This window comes from Colletotrichum higginsianum (assembly GCF_001672515.1).
Source record: "Colletotrichum higginsianum IMI 349063 chromosome 7 map unlocalized unitig_7, whole genome shotgun sequence".
NCBI classification, from domain to species: Eukaryota; Fungi; Ascomycota; class Sordariomycetes; order Glomerellales; family Glomerellaceae; genus Colletotrichum; species Colletotrichum higginsianum.
This window is the reverse complement of record NW_017263917.1, coordinates 2,777,247-2,794,953: the sequence shown is the minus strand read 5'-3', so window position 1 is coordinate 2,794,953 and position 17,707 is coordinate 2,777,247. Positions and strand designations below refer to the sequence as shown.

At 58.2% G+C, this 17,707-nt stretch overlaps 7 protein-coding genes across 7 annotated transcripts; 3 read left to right on the top strand and 4 right to left on the bottom strand.

Annotated features, from left to right (window-relative positions):
• Positions 1-458: 458 nt before the first annotated feature.
• CH63R_10545 (Ring finger domain-containing protein) lies at positions 459-2,786 on the top strand (the record flags this gene model as incomplete). The annotated part of the gene is made up of 5 exons (XM_018305519.1): positions 459-1,105; positions 1,235-1,549; positions 1,663-2,181; positions 2,224-2,276; positions 2,665-2,786. The coding sequence occupies 5 exons, from the start codon at positions 459-461 to the stop codon at positions 2,784-2,786; spliced, it is 1,656 nt and encodes a 551-aa protein (XP_018154943.1).
• Positions 2,787-3,291: 505 nt separating this feature from the next.
• On the bottom strand, positions 3,292-5,622 carry CH63R_10544 (ABC transporter transmembrane region 2; the record flags this gene model as incomplete). Its single annotated transcript, XM_018305518.1, has 4 exons — positions 3,292-4,018; positions 4,073-4,746; positions 4,818-5,033; positions 5,098-5,622. The coding sequence occupies 4 exons, from the start codon at positions 5,620-5,622 to the stop codon at positions 3,292-3,294; spliced, it is 2,142 nt and encodes a 713-aa protein (XP_018154942.1).
• Positions 5,623-6,530: 908 nt separating this feature from the next.
• Positions 6,531-6,871, top strand: CH63R_10543 (CSL zinc finger; the record flags this gene model as incomplete). Its single annotated transcript, XM_018305517.1, has 2 exons — positions 6,531-6,725; positions 6,791-6,871. 2 exons carry the CDS (start codon positions 6,531-6,533, stop codon positions 6,869-6,871), a joined length of 276 nt encoding a protein of 91 aa, XP_018154941.1.
• Positions 6,872-7,760: 889 nt separating this feature from the next.
• Positions 7,761-8,391, bottom strand: CH63R_10542 (uncharacterized protein; the record flags this gene model as incomplete). Its single annotated transcript, XM_018305516.1, has 2 exons — positions 7,761-7,912; positions 7,974-8,391. The coding sequence occupies 2 exons, from the start codon at positions 8,389-8,391 to the stop codon at positions 7,761-7,763; spliced, it is 570 nt and encodes a 189-aa protein (XP_018154940.1).
• A 2,997-nt stretch (positions 8,392-11,388) lies between these two features.
• CH63R_10541 (Leucyl-tRNA synthetase) lies at positions 11,389-15,350 on the bottom strand (the record flags this gene model as incomplete). Its single annotated transcript, XM_018305515.1, has 11 exons — positions 11,389-12,154; positions 12,238-12,280; positions 12,332-13,670; positions 13,723-13,888; positions 13,944-14,172; positions 14,229-14,267; positions 14,320-14,454; positions 14,508-14,634; positions 14,688-14,936; positions 14,992-15,079; positions 15,133-15,350. The coding sequence occupies 11 exons, from the start codon at positions 15,348-15,350 to the stop codon at positions 11,389-11,391; spliced, it is 3,399 nt and encodes a 1,132-aa protein (XP_018154939.1).
• Positions 15,351-15,971: 621 nt separating this feature from the next.
• Positions 15,972-16,500, top strand: CH63R_10540 (uncharacterized protein; the record flags this gene model as incomplete). The annotated part of the gene is made up of 3 exons (XM_018305514.1): positions 15,972-16,197; positions 16,251-16,321; positions 16,384-16,500. 3 exons carry the CDS (start codon positions 15,972-15,974, stop codon positions 16,498-16,500), a joined length of 414 nt encoding a protein of 137 aa, XP_018154938.1.
• Positions 16,501-16,645: 145 nt separating this feature from the next.
• CH63R_10539 (Clathrin adaptor complex small chain) lies at positions 16,646-17,280 on the bottom strand (the record flags this gene model as incomplete). Its single annotated transcript, XM_018305513.1, has 2 exons — positions 16,646-17,143; positions 17,212-17,280. The coding sequence occupies 2 exons, from the start codon at positions 17,278-17,280 to the stop codon at positions 16,646-16,648; spliced, it is 567 nt and encodes a 188-aa protein (XP_018154937.1).
• Between the last annotated feature and the right edge of the window lie 427 nt (positions 17,281-17,707).

The window sequence follows — 17,707 nt, the reverse complement described above, 5'->3', positions numbered from 1 at the left end:
GCGTGCCGCTTCCCGTCATGTTTCAACCACACAGGCACAAAGCCGTTGGCGCTGGAAAGCACCATCACCAAAAACAAACAGGCAGTCAGGCAGATACTGGACCCCGGTTGTTTGTGTGTATCCTTTGCTTCTGAGGCGCTAGAAGCAGGTGGCGTTGACCTACGACCGCTGGCAGAAAGCCAAGCTACCTCCTACCCTGCAACTTTAACACCGTCAAGCAAGAGTCTCGAGCCATTCTTACCTCCTGCTGATACGAAAACCCTCTTCGACGTCCCATCTGCACTCAGATAGCTTCCTTGACGATACTTCTGGCCGTTTGCCAGCAGTGCCGACGAAAATATCAACGGCTCGAGCAGGGCCAGCGGCCAAGGACAGACTCCAACAAGAACAGGAGGACGTATCGTCAGACCCAGACCCGAGATATGTTCTTTATGTCGACGGTGTTCCCTTGACCAGAAATGTTCGCCCCTCGCAATAACGGGCCGCCGCCCAGCTATCACTCCAGCGCCAACTCCTCTCTGGTGGGAGGCTTTGGCGGTGACGATGGATTCGACTCCGACCCCCCTCAGTACGACTGGGTGATGGCGGCAGACGTGGGATCTCCAAGGGAAGAGCAACGGCCCTCGACACGGTCGCGGATCGCACAGCGGGAGCAGCCGCTGGCCTCCTCCTCCCACGAGGCCCCGCGACGTGCCCACTACTACCGCGCGACCAGCGCCGAGATCATGGCCGACTTCGACTTCCCCGTACCGACACCCAAGCAGACCCCAGCCGTGACAGAGACGGCGGGACCGTCCACCTCGCCCGCTCGACCGCAGAGGGGCTATCTCCTCCCGACGCCGGCGTCGATTCTCGCCGGCTTCGACGTCGCCCCTTTCTCGCCCCAGACCACGGGTGGCAGCACCAGCACCGCCGCCACCACCCCGCCCATGCCGTCGCCGTCTACGCGCCCGGCGTACAACTCGAGACTGGACTCGTGGAGCGCCAACAACCCGTACGTTGCCCTCCTCGAGCAAAAGGAGCAGGCCATGACGGTGGCCTTCCTGCGGAGCCAGGACGCGGGCTCCGGGTCGCGTTCTGCCGACCTTGCAGCCGATGACTTTAGGTGGGCAGTCCCCTTAACCTCTTCTCTTCCGTTTGAAACATCCCGCAAGGGGGGAACTGGGCAGACTATGTGCTGCTGCCTTTGACCGAGAGGGGACCCTGCGTCTCGGCGGCTGCTAACATGAAGCAGCTTCGGCCAAAGATATCACAAGGCGGCAGACACTACAGATGTCGTCGTTACTCGACAGAGGCTTCCGGCCAATGATCTCGGCGGTTCGAGAGAATGCCCCATCTGTGCCGAGACGAGAGACCCGGCCTCCTTTCCCGTGCTGAGCGTCACGCCGACGTGTACGCATCCTCCCGAGGCGTGCTTGGACTGCTTGCAAACCTCCATCAGGTCGGACTTGAACAGCAAGCTGTGGACGGAAATCCGGTGCCCAGAGTGCCGTGAGCCTCTAGAATACGTCGATATCCAGAAGTATGCGGACGAGGAGACGTTCGCCCGGTAGGCTCTCCTCGTGCACATCTCCCCTCCCCCCGTCCTCCCCCTCTCCCTCTCTCCCGCCCTCAGGTCTCAAGAGAGAGCATCCTCCACTAACCGCTCCCCTCCCCCCCAAGGTACGAGGCTTTGGCCCTCCGAGCAGCCATGGCCGAGGCCGACACCTTCATCTGGTGCACCGCCAACTGCGGCTCGGGCCAGCTCCACGACATGGGCGGGGACCGGCCCCTGGTGACCTGCTTACACTGCGGCCAGCGCTCCTGCTTCACCCACGGCATCGCGTGGCACGAGAACCTGTCGTGCGACGAGTACGACGCGCTGCTGCGCGACCCCGAGAACTTCCGCTCGCGCATCGAGATGGAGCACGACGACGAGCACGACCTGGCCCCGGCGCGGCGGGCGCTCGAGGACGCCGACCGCGCCGTGGCCCAGGGCCTCATGGCGGAGCAGAGGGCCGAGGCGCGGGAGCGCGAGGCGCAGGAGCGCGACGAGAAGGAGAGGGCGCGCAAGGCCGTGGCCCTGGCCAGGAAGGTCGCGGCCCGCCGCAAGGCCGAGGAAGAGCAGAGCCGGGCGACGGTGAGCCGGACGACGAGGCCGTGTCCCGGGTGCGGCTGGGCCATCGAGAAGAACTCGGGCTGGTAAGAGGCCTTGCTTGACGCGGAGATTCTATTTTTGATGAGGACCGACGACGCTGACGACGATACGACGACGACGCACAGCTCACACATGACTTGTAAGTACATCATCTCATTCCACTCATGTGCTTTTGAGCGTTCCCCCTTCCTCCCCCCTCCTCTTCTGTTCTCGAAGCCGTATTAGTGCCCAAGCATTCCGTCTTGTTCTTCCAAAGCCCAGGCCAACACCCATCATAGGCATAAGGTGCCGCTACGAGTTCTGTTGGGGCTGCTACGCTACCTGGGATCGGGCGCACAGCGTCCAGTGCCGAGGCCTTGTGCCTCCCGTCTAGTCCGGGTAGCGAGTGGGCGAGCGAGTGAGTAAGTGGGTGAGTGAGTGGGTGAGTGAGTAAGTGGGTGGGTGAGTGAGTGAGCGGCATCAAGCGCATATCCCCCCCCCTGAGGCCGAAGAGGAACATGTGTCTGACCCGGACGGTCGGGCTTTAGGTTCGAAATGCAAACACGAGTTCTGCTACGACTGCGGAGCGGATCACAAGCGTGTCCTGAAGTTCGACAACAGCGTACACAGCGAGGGCTGCCGCTTTCACCCGAACAACATGTTCGACTAGCAGCAAAAACCCAAAGATGCCGCGAGAACGGGTATGGCACCGTGGCATAAGAGAGATATGAGACTTCTTAATGGTAGTAGTAGATTGCCAGCATCGGGGAGGTTGGAGCTTCACGCCTGCAAAAGGATCGGCTGGTTTTGAGAGCACGGTAGTATGGTCGGATGGGAGTGATTCCTTGATACCTTTTCTCTTTTCTTTTTGAGGACTTTTTGAGACCAGGCCGGAAAACTGCACGAAGCGTGGGCAGGGAGCCCAGGATGGCCATGGGAGTTGTTGACATTATTCTTTCGGTTGCCGCACCAAATCTACGCCAAACCCCCCTCTCTCTGTAGTCGTCGTGGTCTACTTATGTACAAATTGCAAAACATCCGTAAAATCCATGAAAATCATGTTGTTGGTAGAAACCCCCTTCCGTCATCTGTCTCATCGGGCTCAACTTGCTTCATACATGCCCGGCCAAAATGTTGCGCAGATGACGTTCCAAGACCGTGTGGCCACTCACGACTCACGCCGCAGTCAACTCGGCGATGCGCCTCTCGATCTCGGGCACCTGGCGCAACAAAACCTCAAGGTCCTCCTTCTCGTCCTCGAGCTTCAGGCGGCGGTCGGCGTCGAGCTTGGTGAAGACGAAGTTGCCTTGGCCGTCGAACTGGAGGATGCGGCTGTGGTACTTCCACAGGCTGCGGCGGTGGCTGACGGTCATGAGAGTGATGCCGAGAGCCTTTGCGTTGTCGTACATGACCTTCTCCGTGTCGAGTGTGACGCTCGAGGTGCACTCGTCGAGGATGGCGTAGCGGGGCCGGTGGTAAAAGAGGCGGGCCATGGCGACGCGCTGCTGCAGGCCGCCCGAGAGCACATCGCGCCACTCGGCTTCGGCGTCCCAGCCGGCGTCGTAGAGGCCCGGGAGGTGCTCGAGGCCGAGGAGGGAGAGGATGGAGAGGAGGTCGGCGTCGGTGACACCCTTTGCGCGCATCTGACGGAGCGAGTCCGGGTACGTGATCTGCGTGCGGAGGGAGCCGCGGGAGAGGTAGGGCCGCTGGGGGATGTAGAAAATGTCGGAGAAGGGCGGCTTGTGGACGGTGCCGCCGTAGACGGGCCAGAGGCCGCCGAGGATGCGGAAGAGGGATGACTTGCCGCAGCCGTTGGGGCCGACGACGAGGAGGTGGTCGCCCTGCTTGAGGGAGAAGGAGAGGGCCTTGACAAGGACGTCGCCGTTGGGAGAGATGATGGGACTGGCGATGGTTAGTAAGAACAAAGGTTCACGATGAGGGTGGTTTGAGACTTACACGTCGATGAACTTGATGTCCTTGCTCTCAACGACGGTACCGCGGCCCTTGAGGACGGCCTCGTTGTTCTCGGTCCCGGAACTGGAGACGAGCTTCTTCTCGAAACGACCGGCGCGGATATCGTTCATGACCTCGAGGAGGGAGTCGACACGCGACGTGTATCCTGCCAGCTCCATGATCTCGCGGTACGAGAACATGATGCGGCCGAAGGCGTCCGAGGCCGACAGCAGCATGCGGCGGTTCGTGACGAAGCTCTCGGTGCGATCACCCATGTTCATGGAGATGTGGCCGGGCATCTTGACGAAAACGGGCACGGAGCAGAGCAGCAGGCCGAGGGCGCCCCAGAAGTACTTGATGACGAAGTCCTCCATGAAGCCGTGGTAGAAGCGGCGGCGCAGGATGTAGTTGACGTGCTTGATGAGGGTGAAGTAGCCCTTGTCAAGCGTGTCCTTCTCGGCCTCGTGGCCGTGGTAGAGGGCGACCTCCTCCGAGTGGTCGATGAGGCGCGAGTGCTGGAAGCGGAACTCGCCCTCGAGACGGGCCTCGTCGGCGACGTATTTGCCGAACGGGGGCGTCAAGGCGCGCATCACGTTGGCCGAGAGCTGGACGAGGAGGGCCATGGACACGACGCCTTCGCCGCCTACGCTGCGAGATAGCGAATGTGTGTAGATGGTCTGTGAAGAAGGTTAGGAATCGGATGCACAATGGAGGTACAGGTGGGGGAGGAGGGGAGGGTTTGATATACCATGTCTAGAATCGGCTTCGCCAGGTTGCTGTAGAGTTCAGCCAAGCTGTTGGAGAACTTTGCGACGTCGACCGCGATCAACTGGTCAGGGTTGTTTATCCGGTCATCGAGGGCAGAGATGCCGTAGAAGGTCAGCTTGGAGAGGTACTTGTCGTGGATGTGCTGCGTCAACCGTGTCCGGTACTTGAGCGACAGCTCTGCCTGGTGATAGGAAAGCTGTTGGGAGATTTTGTCAGTGCCAGTTCGACCAGACCCTTCCTTGGCTCCACGGGACACACACCATTGAATTCGTAAACGTCGCGGGGATGGCGATCAGCATCCACCACACAATGTGCATCAGGAACTCCCTGCCGTTGCCCTTGACGAGACTCTTGACGATGGCGCCGTCCATCGCGGCGACCTTGAGGCTGATCAGCGTCCTCACGACCAGGAAGAACGAGTGGCTGATCAGTAGGCGGGCCTCCTTGCTCCTCCACCCCGGTATGACAATCTTCATCAGGCGCAGGAGCGAGCGGAAGAAGTCGCGGTTCAGCTCGACCTTTTTGCGCTTCTTGGTGACGTCCTCGTCCGAGACGGCGACGGTGGCGCGGGACTCACGGACGGCGGCCTCGCGGGCCGAGGCGGCCTTTTGCTCCGAGATGGCATGGCGGATGCGATTCGCGAGGGCGACGAAGAGGGTGATCCAGACGGCGCGGGAGATGCGTGAGCGGTTGGCGAGGTAGAGCTGGGTCAGCTGCAGGACGAGGTTGCGGACGGTGCGGTTCGAAGGGATCCCGATGAGGGAGACCTTGGATTGGACGGCCATCGTAGACGATGCGTGCGCCCCACGGGGGCCGGGGAGAGAGGGATGTTGTGGATGTTGCGGTTATCGGGATTCGATGCGGATGGTTGATGATGATGATGATGTTGTTGTTGTTGTCAAGTTCGTTCGTTCGTGGGCGAGTCGTCGACGAGATGCCGCGGCTACGTCACACACTGGCAGCGTCCTTCGGAGGGAGGGATTGGGTTCGTCAGGGCATTCGTCCTGGACTGAGCTTCGTCGGCGGGCGGCGATGGGGCGGAATTATTGGAAGGAATCGGCGTCGTCGGTGAGAAAGGGGAAGAGGATGTCGCCAACGGCCATGGCTGGTGCTGGTGCTGGTGGCCGTCACACGTTCCTCCGGACGAGTCTTTCGGCCTTTGTGGTGGTCTTGGTCTCCTTCAGCAGACAAACGGTACTAGGCTCGGGTCTTTGTTTAGCACCCGCCGGCGCAGGGGACTTGGGGCACCTGGGGAAAGCGCTGCTGTCCCTCGGCTCCCCAGAGTGCTCGCTGGAGAACGTACGGCCCCATATATGAAGAGGATCTGATTGGTGAACCCCGGAAAATGGGCGCCTGGGTCTCCGTTCCCATGTGAATCGGCAGCCGATGGCATGTGATTAGGTACCTTGGCATTGGACGTTGCCTGAGGCTCCAATGCACTCGGGCCGCTATGGCTTGACGTGGCTCAACTCTTGGGGGCAACAATCCACCAGCCACATCGCGGGGCAAAGTGTGGGAGGAGCTTTTTCTTTTTTTCCAAGTTTTATTTTTATTTATTTTTGTCTCTCCATCCCCTCACGAACAGTGACTCCATCGCCAGCTCAACCGTCGCAGCCCCAGCAGCAAACATACAACCACACCCACCGGAACGATCTTGCCTATACAAACCACGCCGAGAAACCAACCGCTCACAATGTCCGACGACAACATCTCCATCTACGACGAGATCGAGATCGAGGACATGACCTACGACGAGGACATGCAGATCTACCACTACCCCTGCCCCTGCGGCGACAAGTTCCAGATCGCCCTGGCCGACCTCCGCGACGACGAGGACATCGCCGTGTGCCCCAGCTGCAGCCTCATGATCCGCGTCATCTTTGACAAGGTATGTCTCAACCAACATCTCAATCCCGGCCCCCGCCGCCGCGGCTGACCAAACCGCGCGAACAGGACGACCTCCCCAAGGACGACCCCGAAGACGACGCCGAGCTCGCGGGAGAGACCGCTGCTCAGATCCCCGTCGTCGCTTGAACGCCCTCGGATGGAAATGAGACATTTGCGCCGCCCGAGTCCGAAGCGCGGCTGCGTCAAGAAAACAAAACAGATGCCGCCCGCGCCCGGGAGGACAACGGACCCCAAGTCGCCTGCTACGGTGCGCAATCATCAACGCCGCCCTAGTCCACACAAGAGCAAGGTTTCCTTCCGAGATAAGAGGGAGGCAACGCGCGACAGTGCCCGCGCCACGTTATACAAGGCTTCCGTGCTACGGTGCACCCGGGTCACGTCCCTCCCGTCGAAGCACCCTCCCTTTCCCCCTTTTCCTTTGTGCGATGGGAGAGGGAGATTGGAATGTGTCGCAGAGAGAATAGGGGCTCTCGCAAACAACTCTTGGTGAGAACACGACTTGTGGCCAGATACTCGGCTCGAGAGCATTGTTCCAGGGGCAACAAGCGCCGCGGCGCTGATTTTCCCGGCTCACGGCACACAGTTTCTGCTCCACGGGCAAAATCGGACACCATGTTTGTCAAGTTGGCCATGCATGGGACAGAGGATGTGAAGGATCTAGATTTTGCTCCAGACCTGAATTGGCAAACCCTTTCTGTGAATCACGAAATCGGAACATGACATTGATAAACATCACATACGCTATCAAGAGAAGAGAGGCAAGATGTTCGAAAATATTCATATTTATAAGAATTAAGTAGCAGCATTCATGCTGTGTCGTGATTAAGGTCCTTAATCATCGTATGCAAAATATCCAACGCCGTGGCTGCTCCAAGCCGTGTTTCATCATACATGTTCCTGAAAAGCCATTGTCTGTCATGTTCCCTTCGCGTTTGAAAAATAAAATATAAAAGTCCGCTTCGCTGTCATTAAGCTTGATAGTAGTAGTTCCGTCGTGATGTTGTTGTTAGGTTCCTTAAAAGAGGAAGAAGCTGGCGACGCCGGCGGCGATGAGACCGACGATGGAGCCTTGGAGCTTGTCGGCGGCGGCGGTGGGTACGACCACGGGACCGGTAGTGGTAGCGTTGGGGAACGCGGTGTGAGTCTGGGTGAGAGTCGCGAGGGTGGCTGGGGGGGTCGTGTTAGTCGCTGGGTCATTCATGTTCACGCAGATGAGAGAGAAACTCACTGTTGAGGGGAGGGGGGACGACGGCGGTGATGGTGGTGGCCGGGTCAAAGGTAGACTCGGTGATCACAGGCAGAGTGATGACCGGGTCAGACTCGGAGGCGGTGGGGATGACGATGGGGGTGGTGATGGTGACGGGAGGGTCGCTAACGACGACGATGGTGGTGGTGGTGAGGCCAGCCGAGACGGTGCTGGTTCCCGCGGAAACTGTCACGGTGGTGGACGGCGTGGGCTCGGGCGAGACGGTCACGGTGGTCTCGGGGACGGTGGCGGTGACGGTGCTAACAGCGTCGCTCGTGGCGTCGGTGGGCTCGGGGAAGACGGGGAGGGTGAGGGTCGCCGTGATACCATCGGTGATGACGATGCTGGTGACCTGGGCGGCAGCGAGACCAGCAGCAGAAAGGATGGCGAAAGAGCGCATTTTGACTTGTGGTTTGGGTTTGGTTGGGTATATAAGAGCCGAGGCCTTTTGTAGATGCAAAGAGTTGATGTTAGTGTCGAACAGGAAGCGACTGATCTAGCTCGGAAGCCTTGGGTTGAGTTGCTGAAGTGCGGGAGTGGGAAATTTGTTTGCGGTGATGGTTGTGTGAGTAGTGAGTGATACAGAAAATCAAAAGAGACGACTGGTTTGGGAAGAGAGACTGGATGAGGATATATACTGCGAGACGACAAGTGAGGGTTTGCGTGACGGGCAGCAGAGCCCGAGAGGGACGGCTACGAGCTGGGTACGCCGCACATTGTGCGAGTCGGTGACAGCAGCGGTGCCAAGAATGGCGATTTTGCACGACATCATCTCGACTGGGGGTGACGGTGACGGCACACCACTCAAAGGCGCTGGGGTTGGAAGGCGAAGGGTTGGTTGTTTGGTTGCTTGGAGGGTGCTTGGGTTGCCAGGGGTGGGAAGGGCTAGAAGGGTGGTGAGGTGGACTTCTCCTACATTGGCAGGCCTGGGTGATTCGTGAAGCAGGGAAACGCGGCCTTGGAGGCTTTGACGGCCTGCAGAACCGAAGCCAGCCCAGAACACAGCATCATATCCTCTCGCTTGCTTGCTGGCTGAGTGCTTGCCTGTCCAGGCTGTCCTGCTAGACGCTGCATCTAGACTGGCCGCGGGCAAGGGTGGTGGAAGCAGCCGAACAACGAGGCAGAACAGGGTTGTTGTTCGTCAGACAGGGAAGATCGACGTGGGGAACTAGGCGGGCTGTTTCTTCGGAAGACACAACAACAACTACGTACTCGGCAGAAGAGAGCGAGGGGCTCCACGTCTCCAAGGAAGGCTGGGTGGGATGTCCGCAGTGATCTCTGATGTGATGGATGCGCGCATAGTGAAATGGCTGGGGATGGCCTCACTTGCAGCCTTCAGCACCACCTCACTGCCTCTATGCCTCTATGCCCAAAGGTGGGTGACTCGCCGCAGCAGACGGGTGCTTTCCCCCACCACCTGAATTTCCGTTTCATGTTGCTGCCATCCCATCTCATTGGCAGAGGCCATTGCAGACCAGCATGATCCCCAACGACACAGGCACTGGCAGACGCCATACCCGACGAGTTCGCGCCAGAACCACGAGCATCCATGGACGAGCCGGAGCTCCTAGCTCAGGAACGACGATCTAGATCTTTGGCCTCATCCGCACAAGCAGACATCCTGCACTGGGCATCCGTACCTGGCCAGATGGAATCTCCTCCAAGAGTGACCGACGGACAATTTCAAGAGTGACGCTTGCCAACGGTGCTGGACTGCCGGGTTCCCGCAAACCTGCACCGGCACCCTCGCGCAAGAGGGCATCTCGTCATTTCGGGCCAGGGGGTGGTGGTTGGGTGACGGAGGGCGACGCGGAAGACAAAGCAAACAAGACCAAATCAGGCAAGCTGGCCATCTCCGCCGACAGAGAGAGAATCCATGGTGGTACGGATACCTGTATTGTTGAATGGCCGCGGGATCCAGGCCTGGCCTGACCTGACAGAAAGGAAAGCACAGAAGGGGAGGGGGTTGGAAGCAAGCTGGCGATACCCGACGCTGTGCTCAGTTGCGTCATACCTGACCGGGGGGGATCGGTGGGTGGTCGACTAGCTCGCAGAAGAAACTCGAACAACCGAGAGGTGTAAGCAGGCGGCTGGCTGGCTGGCAGGGAGACGGATTGAAAGGAAAAAGAAGAAGCAAAATCGGCTGCATCGGCTCTCCCCTTGTGCCTGGATTGGTCGGGCCATTGCATGGCATCCCATCCCATCCCATCCCATTCCCCCCTCCTCTCGAGGGCCTTGAAGCGATCTCGCGTCCTTTAACGGATCACACCATGACATGCTAGGCCAGACGAGGCGGCTCCGGGTCTTGGAAGAGGGTGTGAATGATGTATGTCCGTATTCAGCGTCGTCGTCGTGGTGGTGGTGGTAACATGGAGAAGCGGAAAAGAGGGAGGCCGGGACCAGGGCCACAGAGACTGAGAGTGGAAGGTGCAATGGCAGGGGTCCCGGCCAGGTTTTTCCCTCTTTTCGTTTTCGACCAATCGCCGTCGGCCCTGCTGTTTCCCTTCCCTGCAATTGGCATCCGTCACCGCATCGCCGCCCCCAGCCACTCCTCCACGTCCGTCTCCACAATAATAAGACCCAATCAGAGCTTCAAGATGTCCCACCAGCCACCTCCGCCCAGACCACGATACGTAGTTCTCTACACTATGAGTATCTGTACAACTACCGTCCTCTCTCAAAGCCACACCGTCTCTTTCTTCCACGAATTAGCATTCCACCACTCCTCTTGTTGTTCCAACGCTCCATTCGCTTTCTTCGTAATGTAGACTTGGAGGCCCAGAGACTTGGACCACCTCATCGATGTACGACGTGCTGTCATACTGCAATAGGCCATGGCCCAAGACCTTTCGAGTCTGAGTCCGAAGTATGGACATAGCTCCTCGGGTCTCTCAACTCAACTCGTCTCCCATGTCAAGCATACCGGCATAATGGATCTAATGCCTTGATTCCCATGACCCCATAAACCCTTGTTTTCAGGCCGCAGTGAGCGACGGCTGTCCCCGAGCAGGTTCCCCATGTCCCCTCGATCCACTGGGCATGCAAGAATCCCATCTTCAACACCCACCCTCTTTGCTGGAGAACGATGGACTCTAGGCTTGCAAAGAACCCCGAACCGCTGGCCAAGCCTTCTCCACGCCAAGTCCGGCACCACATCATGAGAAATGCATGCATGCCTCGGCCCTGTTTCTTGTGTCACCTGTTCTGACGAAAACCTCGTGTTTTTTTCTTGAACGAAAATTCGTAAACATTCACGTCTATCTCTCATCATCTTCCTTTTTTCTTTTCTTCTCTCGTCTGCCATGCTTAGATATGCAGTGTGAACATTCAAGTGCTACCACCACCTGGGACTAGGTACTTCACCATTTTGACCATGACGCCCATCTACCGCTGCACCTCATGACGACTCCACATTGGCAAACAGGAAGTTGGGCGCTCCCGGCACCGCACCCTCGGCGTTGGGCGGCAAGTTCTCCTCCACGGCCCCGCTGACGAGGTCCGTACCCTTCTTGCTGCCCTCCTCCACCGCAATGATCTTGACCTCGACGAGGTTGGCGCTGCGCTTGAGGCCGTCAATCATGTCCACGAGTACCGCCTTCTCGTCAAACGCCAGCTTGCGCTCCAGCACCGCACTCGCCGGCTCGCCCAACTGGAGACGCCTCTTGAGACCCTGCACGAACGGCATCGCCTTCTTCATCTCCCCCATCTTGGCGATCTTGCCGTTGAGCGCCTTGTCGTCCACCGAGTTGGTCTCGGGGTTCCACATCTCCTTGAGAAGGTCGATGTACGCCTGCTGCCACTGCGGGAACTTCTCGCTCATGAAGATGGTGAGCGCCTTGGGCTTCTTGGGGTCGAATGACGTCTCCTTGCCCTTGGCCTTCTTCTTGAGCTGCAGGGACTCGGCCGAGTTGACGTTGGACGCCGTCACCGAGATGTACTTCCTCGCCGCTGTGAGCGCCGCGTCCGTCTCGGGGATCTCAGGGAACGTCGCCTGCTGGATCGACGTCGGCTTGCCGAGGATCTCCACCCACACCGACTCGGCCCAGTGAGGCGCGATGACGGCGATGAGGAGACTCTGGAGCTCGATGTACCGGAGCACCAGGTCGTGGTGCATCTTGGCCGTCGCGCTGCTCTCGCGGTAGAAAGAGAGGGCGTTGTTGAAGCTGACGCGCGCCGTGTGTTAGTCATGTTCGGTCAACCGTAACCATGGGTACCAAAAACCCCCAAACCCCCAGAAAAGACTTACTCGTAGAAAGCGGCCTTGAGAGCCAGCTTGTAAGACGTGTCGGCTAAAGATCGTTAGCGTGTTCACTGAAGCATCGGGACTGCGACATGCTTACTGTATTGCTGGATGGCCTCCTTGGCAATGACGTTCATTTCGTTGTTGAAGACCTTGTCAAAGAAGTTCCACTCGCCCATGCGAAGCTCGCTCTTGTTCTTGACAGCATCCTCACACCATTCTGCTACTATTAGTCCATGCTTCCCCATTCGGTGTGTTGTGTAAAACGTACCTCTAAGAGTGTGCAGACGCAGGATGGCTTGGTTGGCGACGTCCTCCTCAAAGTTGCTGTCGCCGTTCGTGTCGCCAGCGTCGGCGAGACCAATACGGGCGGCATCGGCACCGAATTTGCGGGCGACGTCCTGCAGGGTCATGAAGTTACCGGTCGACTTGCTCATCTTCTCGCCGTTGAGCATGAGATGGCCGTTGGTGCGGATGCCTCGAGGCCAATACTCGGGTTTGAAGATGGCGAGATGGATGTAGAGGAAGAAGGTCAAGTGGTTGCCGATGAGATCCTTGCCGGAGCTGCGAAGGTCCAGGGGGTAGAAGTATTCGAACGAGCGACGCATGCTCTCCAGGGTCTCCTTGGAGATCTTGGACTCGGACACGATCTTGTCGTCGAGCTCACGACGGCAGAAGACGTAGTCCCACACCTCGTCAATCATCTGCTCGGGGCCGATGTCGCCGGTGCCCTTCTCCCGACCAAAGATGTCCTTGTGGAGGTAGGGGGCGATGGTGTAGTACGCCATGTAAATGGTACTGTCGCTCAGCGACTCGACGAGGAACTGAGGGTCCCAAGGCAGCTTGGATCCGAGACCGTACGATCTCGCGCACGCCCACTGGTTGAGCCAGTTGAGAACACCCTGGAAGGCGTTCTTGGTCTCGTGGCTGAAGGTGTTGAGGCCCTTGCCGTCCGCGTTTTCGACCCAGTCGAGAGCCGTCTTCTTCCAGGACTCTTCTCCGTAGTCGAGGTACCACTGGTCCATCAGCGCGACGATGCAGTCGTCGCCGGATCGACTGACAACCTTGCGCTCGGGCTCCGAGTAGACAAAGGCAAGACCTTGGTCGATCAGAGCCTGGCGGACCTTGGGCTTGGCTGTCTCGACCGGCTCGCCCTTGAACTCGCCAATGTTCATGGTTCCCTTGTAAAAGCCTTCGCTGTAGGCCGTCTCCTTGGCCTTTTCGAGCTGCACGGTGTCCTTGGGCGAGGCAATCTTCAGCTGCTCGCACAGAGTCTTGGCAATCATGTCACCGGACGGGGTGTTGATGATGGAGACAACCTCGAGCTCCGCCCACTCCTGTTCGATGCCGTAGTAGGCAGCCTTCTTGCGGAGATCCATGGTCATGACCCAGTCGGCAGGACTGTCCGAAGGGACAGAGGTGACGACACCCGTTCCTTTCTAGAGGATATTAGACGTGCCAAGCGGTGGCTAAAAAATGAGTTTCACTCACCGTGGGCAGAATCGACTCCATGGGCAGAACGCGGACACCGTCCTTGTGGATAGAGAAGGGAGCATTGACACGGGTGCCGATAAGAGCAGAACCGTCAATGTCGGCGGTCTGGTCGACGACGCCGTCCTGGACGAAAAGACCCTGGTAGGCCATGTTGCGAGCGGCACTAGTTGTTGTTAGTGTCCGTCGCAGACAGATAGGGTGCGGAATGTGCTTCTCACCGCTGGGTCATGATGTAGTAGTCCTTCTCCGAAGCCTTGAAGACACCGTACGTGATCTTGGGGGACACGAAAACGGCGTTCTGGCCGTACATGGTCTCAGGGCGCAGGGTGGCCGGGATGAGGAAGACGTTGGCGTCCGCGGGCAGCTTGGACTTGAGAGCCTCACCAGCCTTGGGCGCCCATTCGAGGACCTTCATCTTAAGTCCCGTGTACTCCTGGGCACCGACGCCTTCCGTAGAGTCAGTCTGATAGTCAACGTTATGGTAGTATGAAAGAGAAACTCACCTTCACCCTCAGCGCGGTCGTGGTCCATGCAAGGTTGTCCTTCAGGTGGTCAGCTAACAGTGATGCATCCGGGATAATGGCAAAAGCATACCATCCTTGATAGAGTAGATGGTGTATCTCTTGCCGAACTTGATCTTGTTTAACTCTTTGAGGCGGATCATCTGCCACCGCACAAAAGCATCAAAGTAAGGGTTGGCCTCGGTGGTGATGAACGATCGGCGCCAGTCTAGGCTCGTTAGTCAGTTCGCCATAGCGCTGAATGTTGGGAATCCCACGAACCAATTCTGAACCCGAGGCTTGTGAGATCTTCCTGGGCCAGAGGCGGGAAGAAGTCGAGCCAGTACGAAGCATCGGCGAAGAGATGAATCTCCTGCCTGGGGATGCCCATGGCCTCCATAATTTGGAACTACGCAGCGTTTAGTCCCGAAGTCTCATGCCGCCGTCACAACCGCAACACACCTGGTACTTGGCCTTGATCGTCTTGGCATTCGCCTTGCTCTTCTTGGTGGAGAACTTTGTGATATCTTCGCGGGCCTCCTTGGCCTCGACAGGCTTCTCGTCGACGAGGACCTCCTCCTTGTATCCCTCAAAGTCGCGGCCGAACATGGCAACTTCGTTCTTCAGCTTGTCGGCAACAGCCTTAATGGGCATGCCGGTCGCGTGCCATCCCATGGGGAACAGAGCACGCTTTCCTTGCATACGGGCGACCTGGATCACTCCATTAGCTCCCTCCCTGGGTTTCCAGACATATGGCTTCTCTTACACCGGCACCGAACTCGACCTTGCTCACGGAGAACAGGTGGCCGGCGTGAAGACGGCCGTTCATGTAGGGAAAGGCCATGCAACCCATCCTGCGCACTTGTCAACATGCCATCTTCAGCAATCTCACCCAGTTGCATCATACCATTTGGGCTGCTGCTGGCGCAACTCCTCGGCGGTGATGGAGTGCAGGGGGACCTCGGTCGTGGAGGGGGCGTCGACCTCGAAGATCTTCTCCTCGGCCCATTTCTGCTGGTACTTCTTCTCGAGAGAAATGAGAAAGTCGCGCTTCTCGGTTCCCTTGAGCTCCTTGGTCTTGGAGACCTGGAGAGCCTCAAGGGCCTTGGCGGCTTCGTTGGCCATGATTGCGGGTATCTCGTTCGATGATCCGTGGAATTGGGAATCCGCAAGAGGGGGAAGCCAATTCCAGCCGACTCAATGCGGGTAAATGTGTTTCGACGTTAGGCTCGTTGCGCCGAACGATGCAGTTCACTCTCGGAAATCGACCGCGTGCTCGTTTGCTGCTCCTTCGGAACGTTGTGGTCGAGGATCCTGAGTCACAATCGAACGTGGGGGGAGATTTCGTCGCAGCTCCGATGTTTTTTTCGAGGCTGAGTGTGCCCCGCGATGGGCGTGGGTGGTTATGGCGGGGTATTGTCGGGTCACTGATCAGTGTTAGCGGTCACTGGCCGCTATCCCCTGTGTACGATGTATGCGGTAATAGAGCGCTGTGTTTCACCGGGTCGAAAGGCATACTGTCATTGGGCGGTACGTACCCGTTTCGAGCTCCGACTGCTCGCCGGGACATATTGGCTAGTGCGATGTGGCTGACCATCCATGGCCAATCTTGGGTGCGGCTGTGCAGTCCGACGAGCTTCTCCCGTCGCGAACGTTCCGAGGCCAAACGCTGCACCGTTGAGATCTTGTCTGTCCAAATCGCCCGCTAAACCACCCCGGCCAAGTCGACGTGCAGCCAGATCGACAATGTTTCCCACGTTTGTGCGACGAGCGGCCGAAGCTGCCGGCTCCAAGCTTACAGTCTTTAACAACCCATACCGGACGAAAAAAGTCTGGCCTCCCAACTTCACGAGCCTTTCGCCCCAGTCCCAGCTCCGATTCGAGAAGAAATACAAGCGGCGCCTAGCACTGGTATACGCGAGGCCGCGATGGAACAAGGCCGTCAAGCTGGCCCAGCTTGCGACAGTCGTCGGTTCGTGCAGGATACTGCGGCGTGGATATGGGAATTGTTCTAACCCGCACCAGGTTTCCTTGGCTGGACGTTCTTCTTCTCCGAGCTCGAGTTCTTTGGCAGGCAGTATAGGCCTTCTGAAGAGGTAGGCAACCAGCTTTTCAATCCTTGCTCTAGATGTCGGGTTTTGCTCACACTTCCCGCCAGATCCGCAAGCGCGTCCTCGGCGTGTTTGGTACCATCGATGCCGACAAACGCTACGAGCGACGCAGAGATGCGCCTGAAGCGCCCGAAGCGCCCACCTCCACCGCGTCGCCCAAATAAGCCATCGGCCGACGTAGAAGCATCAGCATTGGAAGGAGTTATTGGCGTTTTGAATACCCGGCGCAAGAAAGAAAAAAAGAGCCCCATGTATAACCACAATCACTTGAACAAGAACGATGATATTCCTCTCAGAAAACGTCCCAGTTTACCGTCCATGCCAGACGAAGTTGCCACCCATGCCCAGTCCGCCTCCCAGCCCGACGTTGCGGCCCTCGTTCACGGGTCGTTTGGCTACGGTGCCTTGCGCCCTCACCCCAGACACGATGCGATCCAGATTCGTCTCTATCACCACTCCTCCCACAATCATCTCGCCCAGTGTCGCGTGTAACGTCTCGAAGTTGAAGATGAGGTCCAGCTCGCACACGTTCTCAAAGAGCTTATCGAGCGCTTCGACGTAGACTTGGATCAGGTCGATCAGCGCGAGGGGCGACTCGGTCGAGGTCGAGATGACGATGAAGTAGAGGGTCGCGTAGTTGCGGTAGGTGACGAGGGAGGGCACGTCATTCTCCTCCGACGACGACGAGTGCGAGGTGCCCGAGGCGGCGAGCAACGGGGGCAGCGGGAGGAAGTTGCAAGAGCCGGCCGGACGGTTGGAGACGAGGGTGAAGATCTCGGAGATCAGGCGCTGTTGCATGCTGGTTTCCTGTGACGATGGGGTGTCAGCCAACTTGCTCAACGAAGCGCATCCCTTGCGCCTTGCTTGGCTCGTACCAGTTGAGTGTAGAACTTGGTCAGCCTGGGCTGACCCTGGCCGTTGAAGACCAGAAAGGCGTTGATCATTGTATTCTCTGTTGTCTGAGCATCACGACTTGGTGGAGAGTATCGTGAGGCTGGCGAGTGCTCTCGCGGGATGGCCCACCAATCTCTCTCGATGCGCGCTCGCTGCTTTGGTGGGGTCCAGCAGGTGCCTCAGCAATTAATTGCCTTACCATTGCCATCCACATCCATCCCGCTGAGTACCACCCAAAAATGAAAGGTGCGCTGGTCGTTCGGGCACATGACTTTCTGACGTAATCCACACCCCGGGGCCGCTCGATGGCCCAAGCTCGATTCTTTCATCGCCTGTGGGTCGAAGAAGCACTTGCAGCTTCCTCCCCCGTCACTCCTGCAGCAACGTGGGGAAACAAGCAAAGCAATCGAAGCTGTCTTCCATCTTCCGTTCCGCCTCTTAGAAACACCATCTCAATCTCCAACAAAACCAACCCTC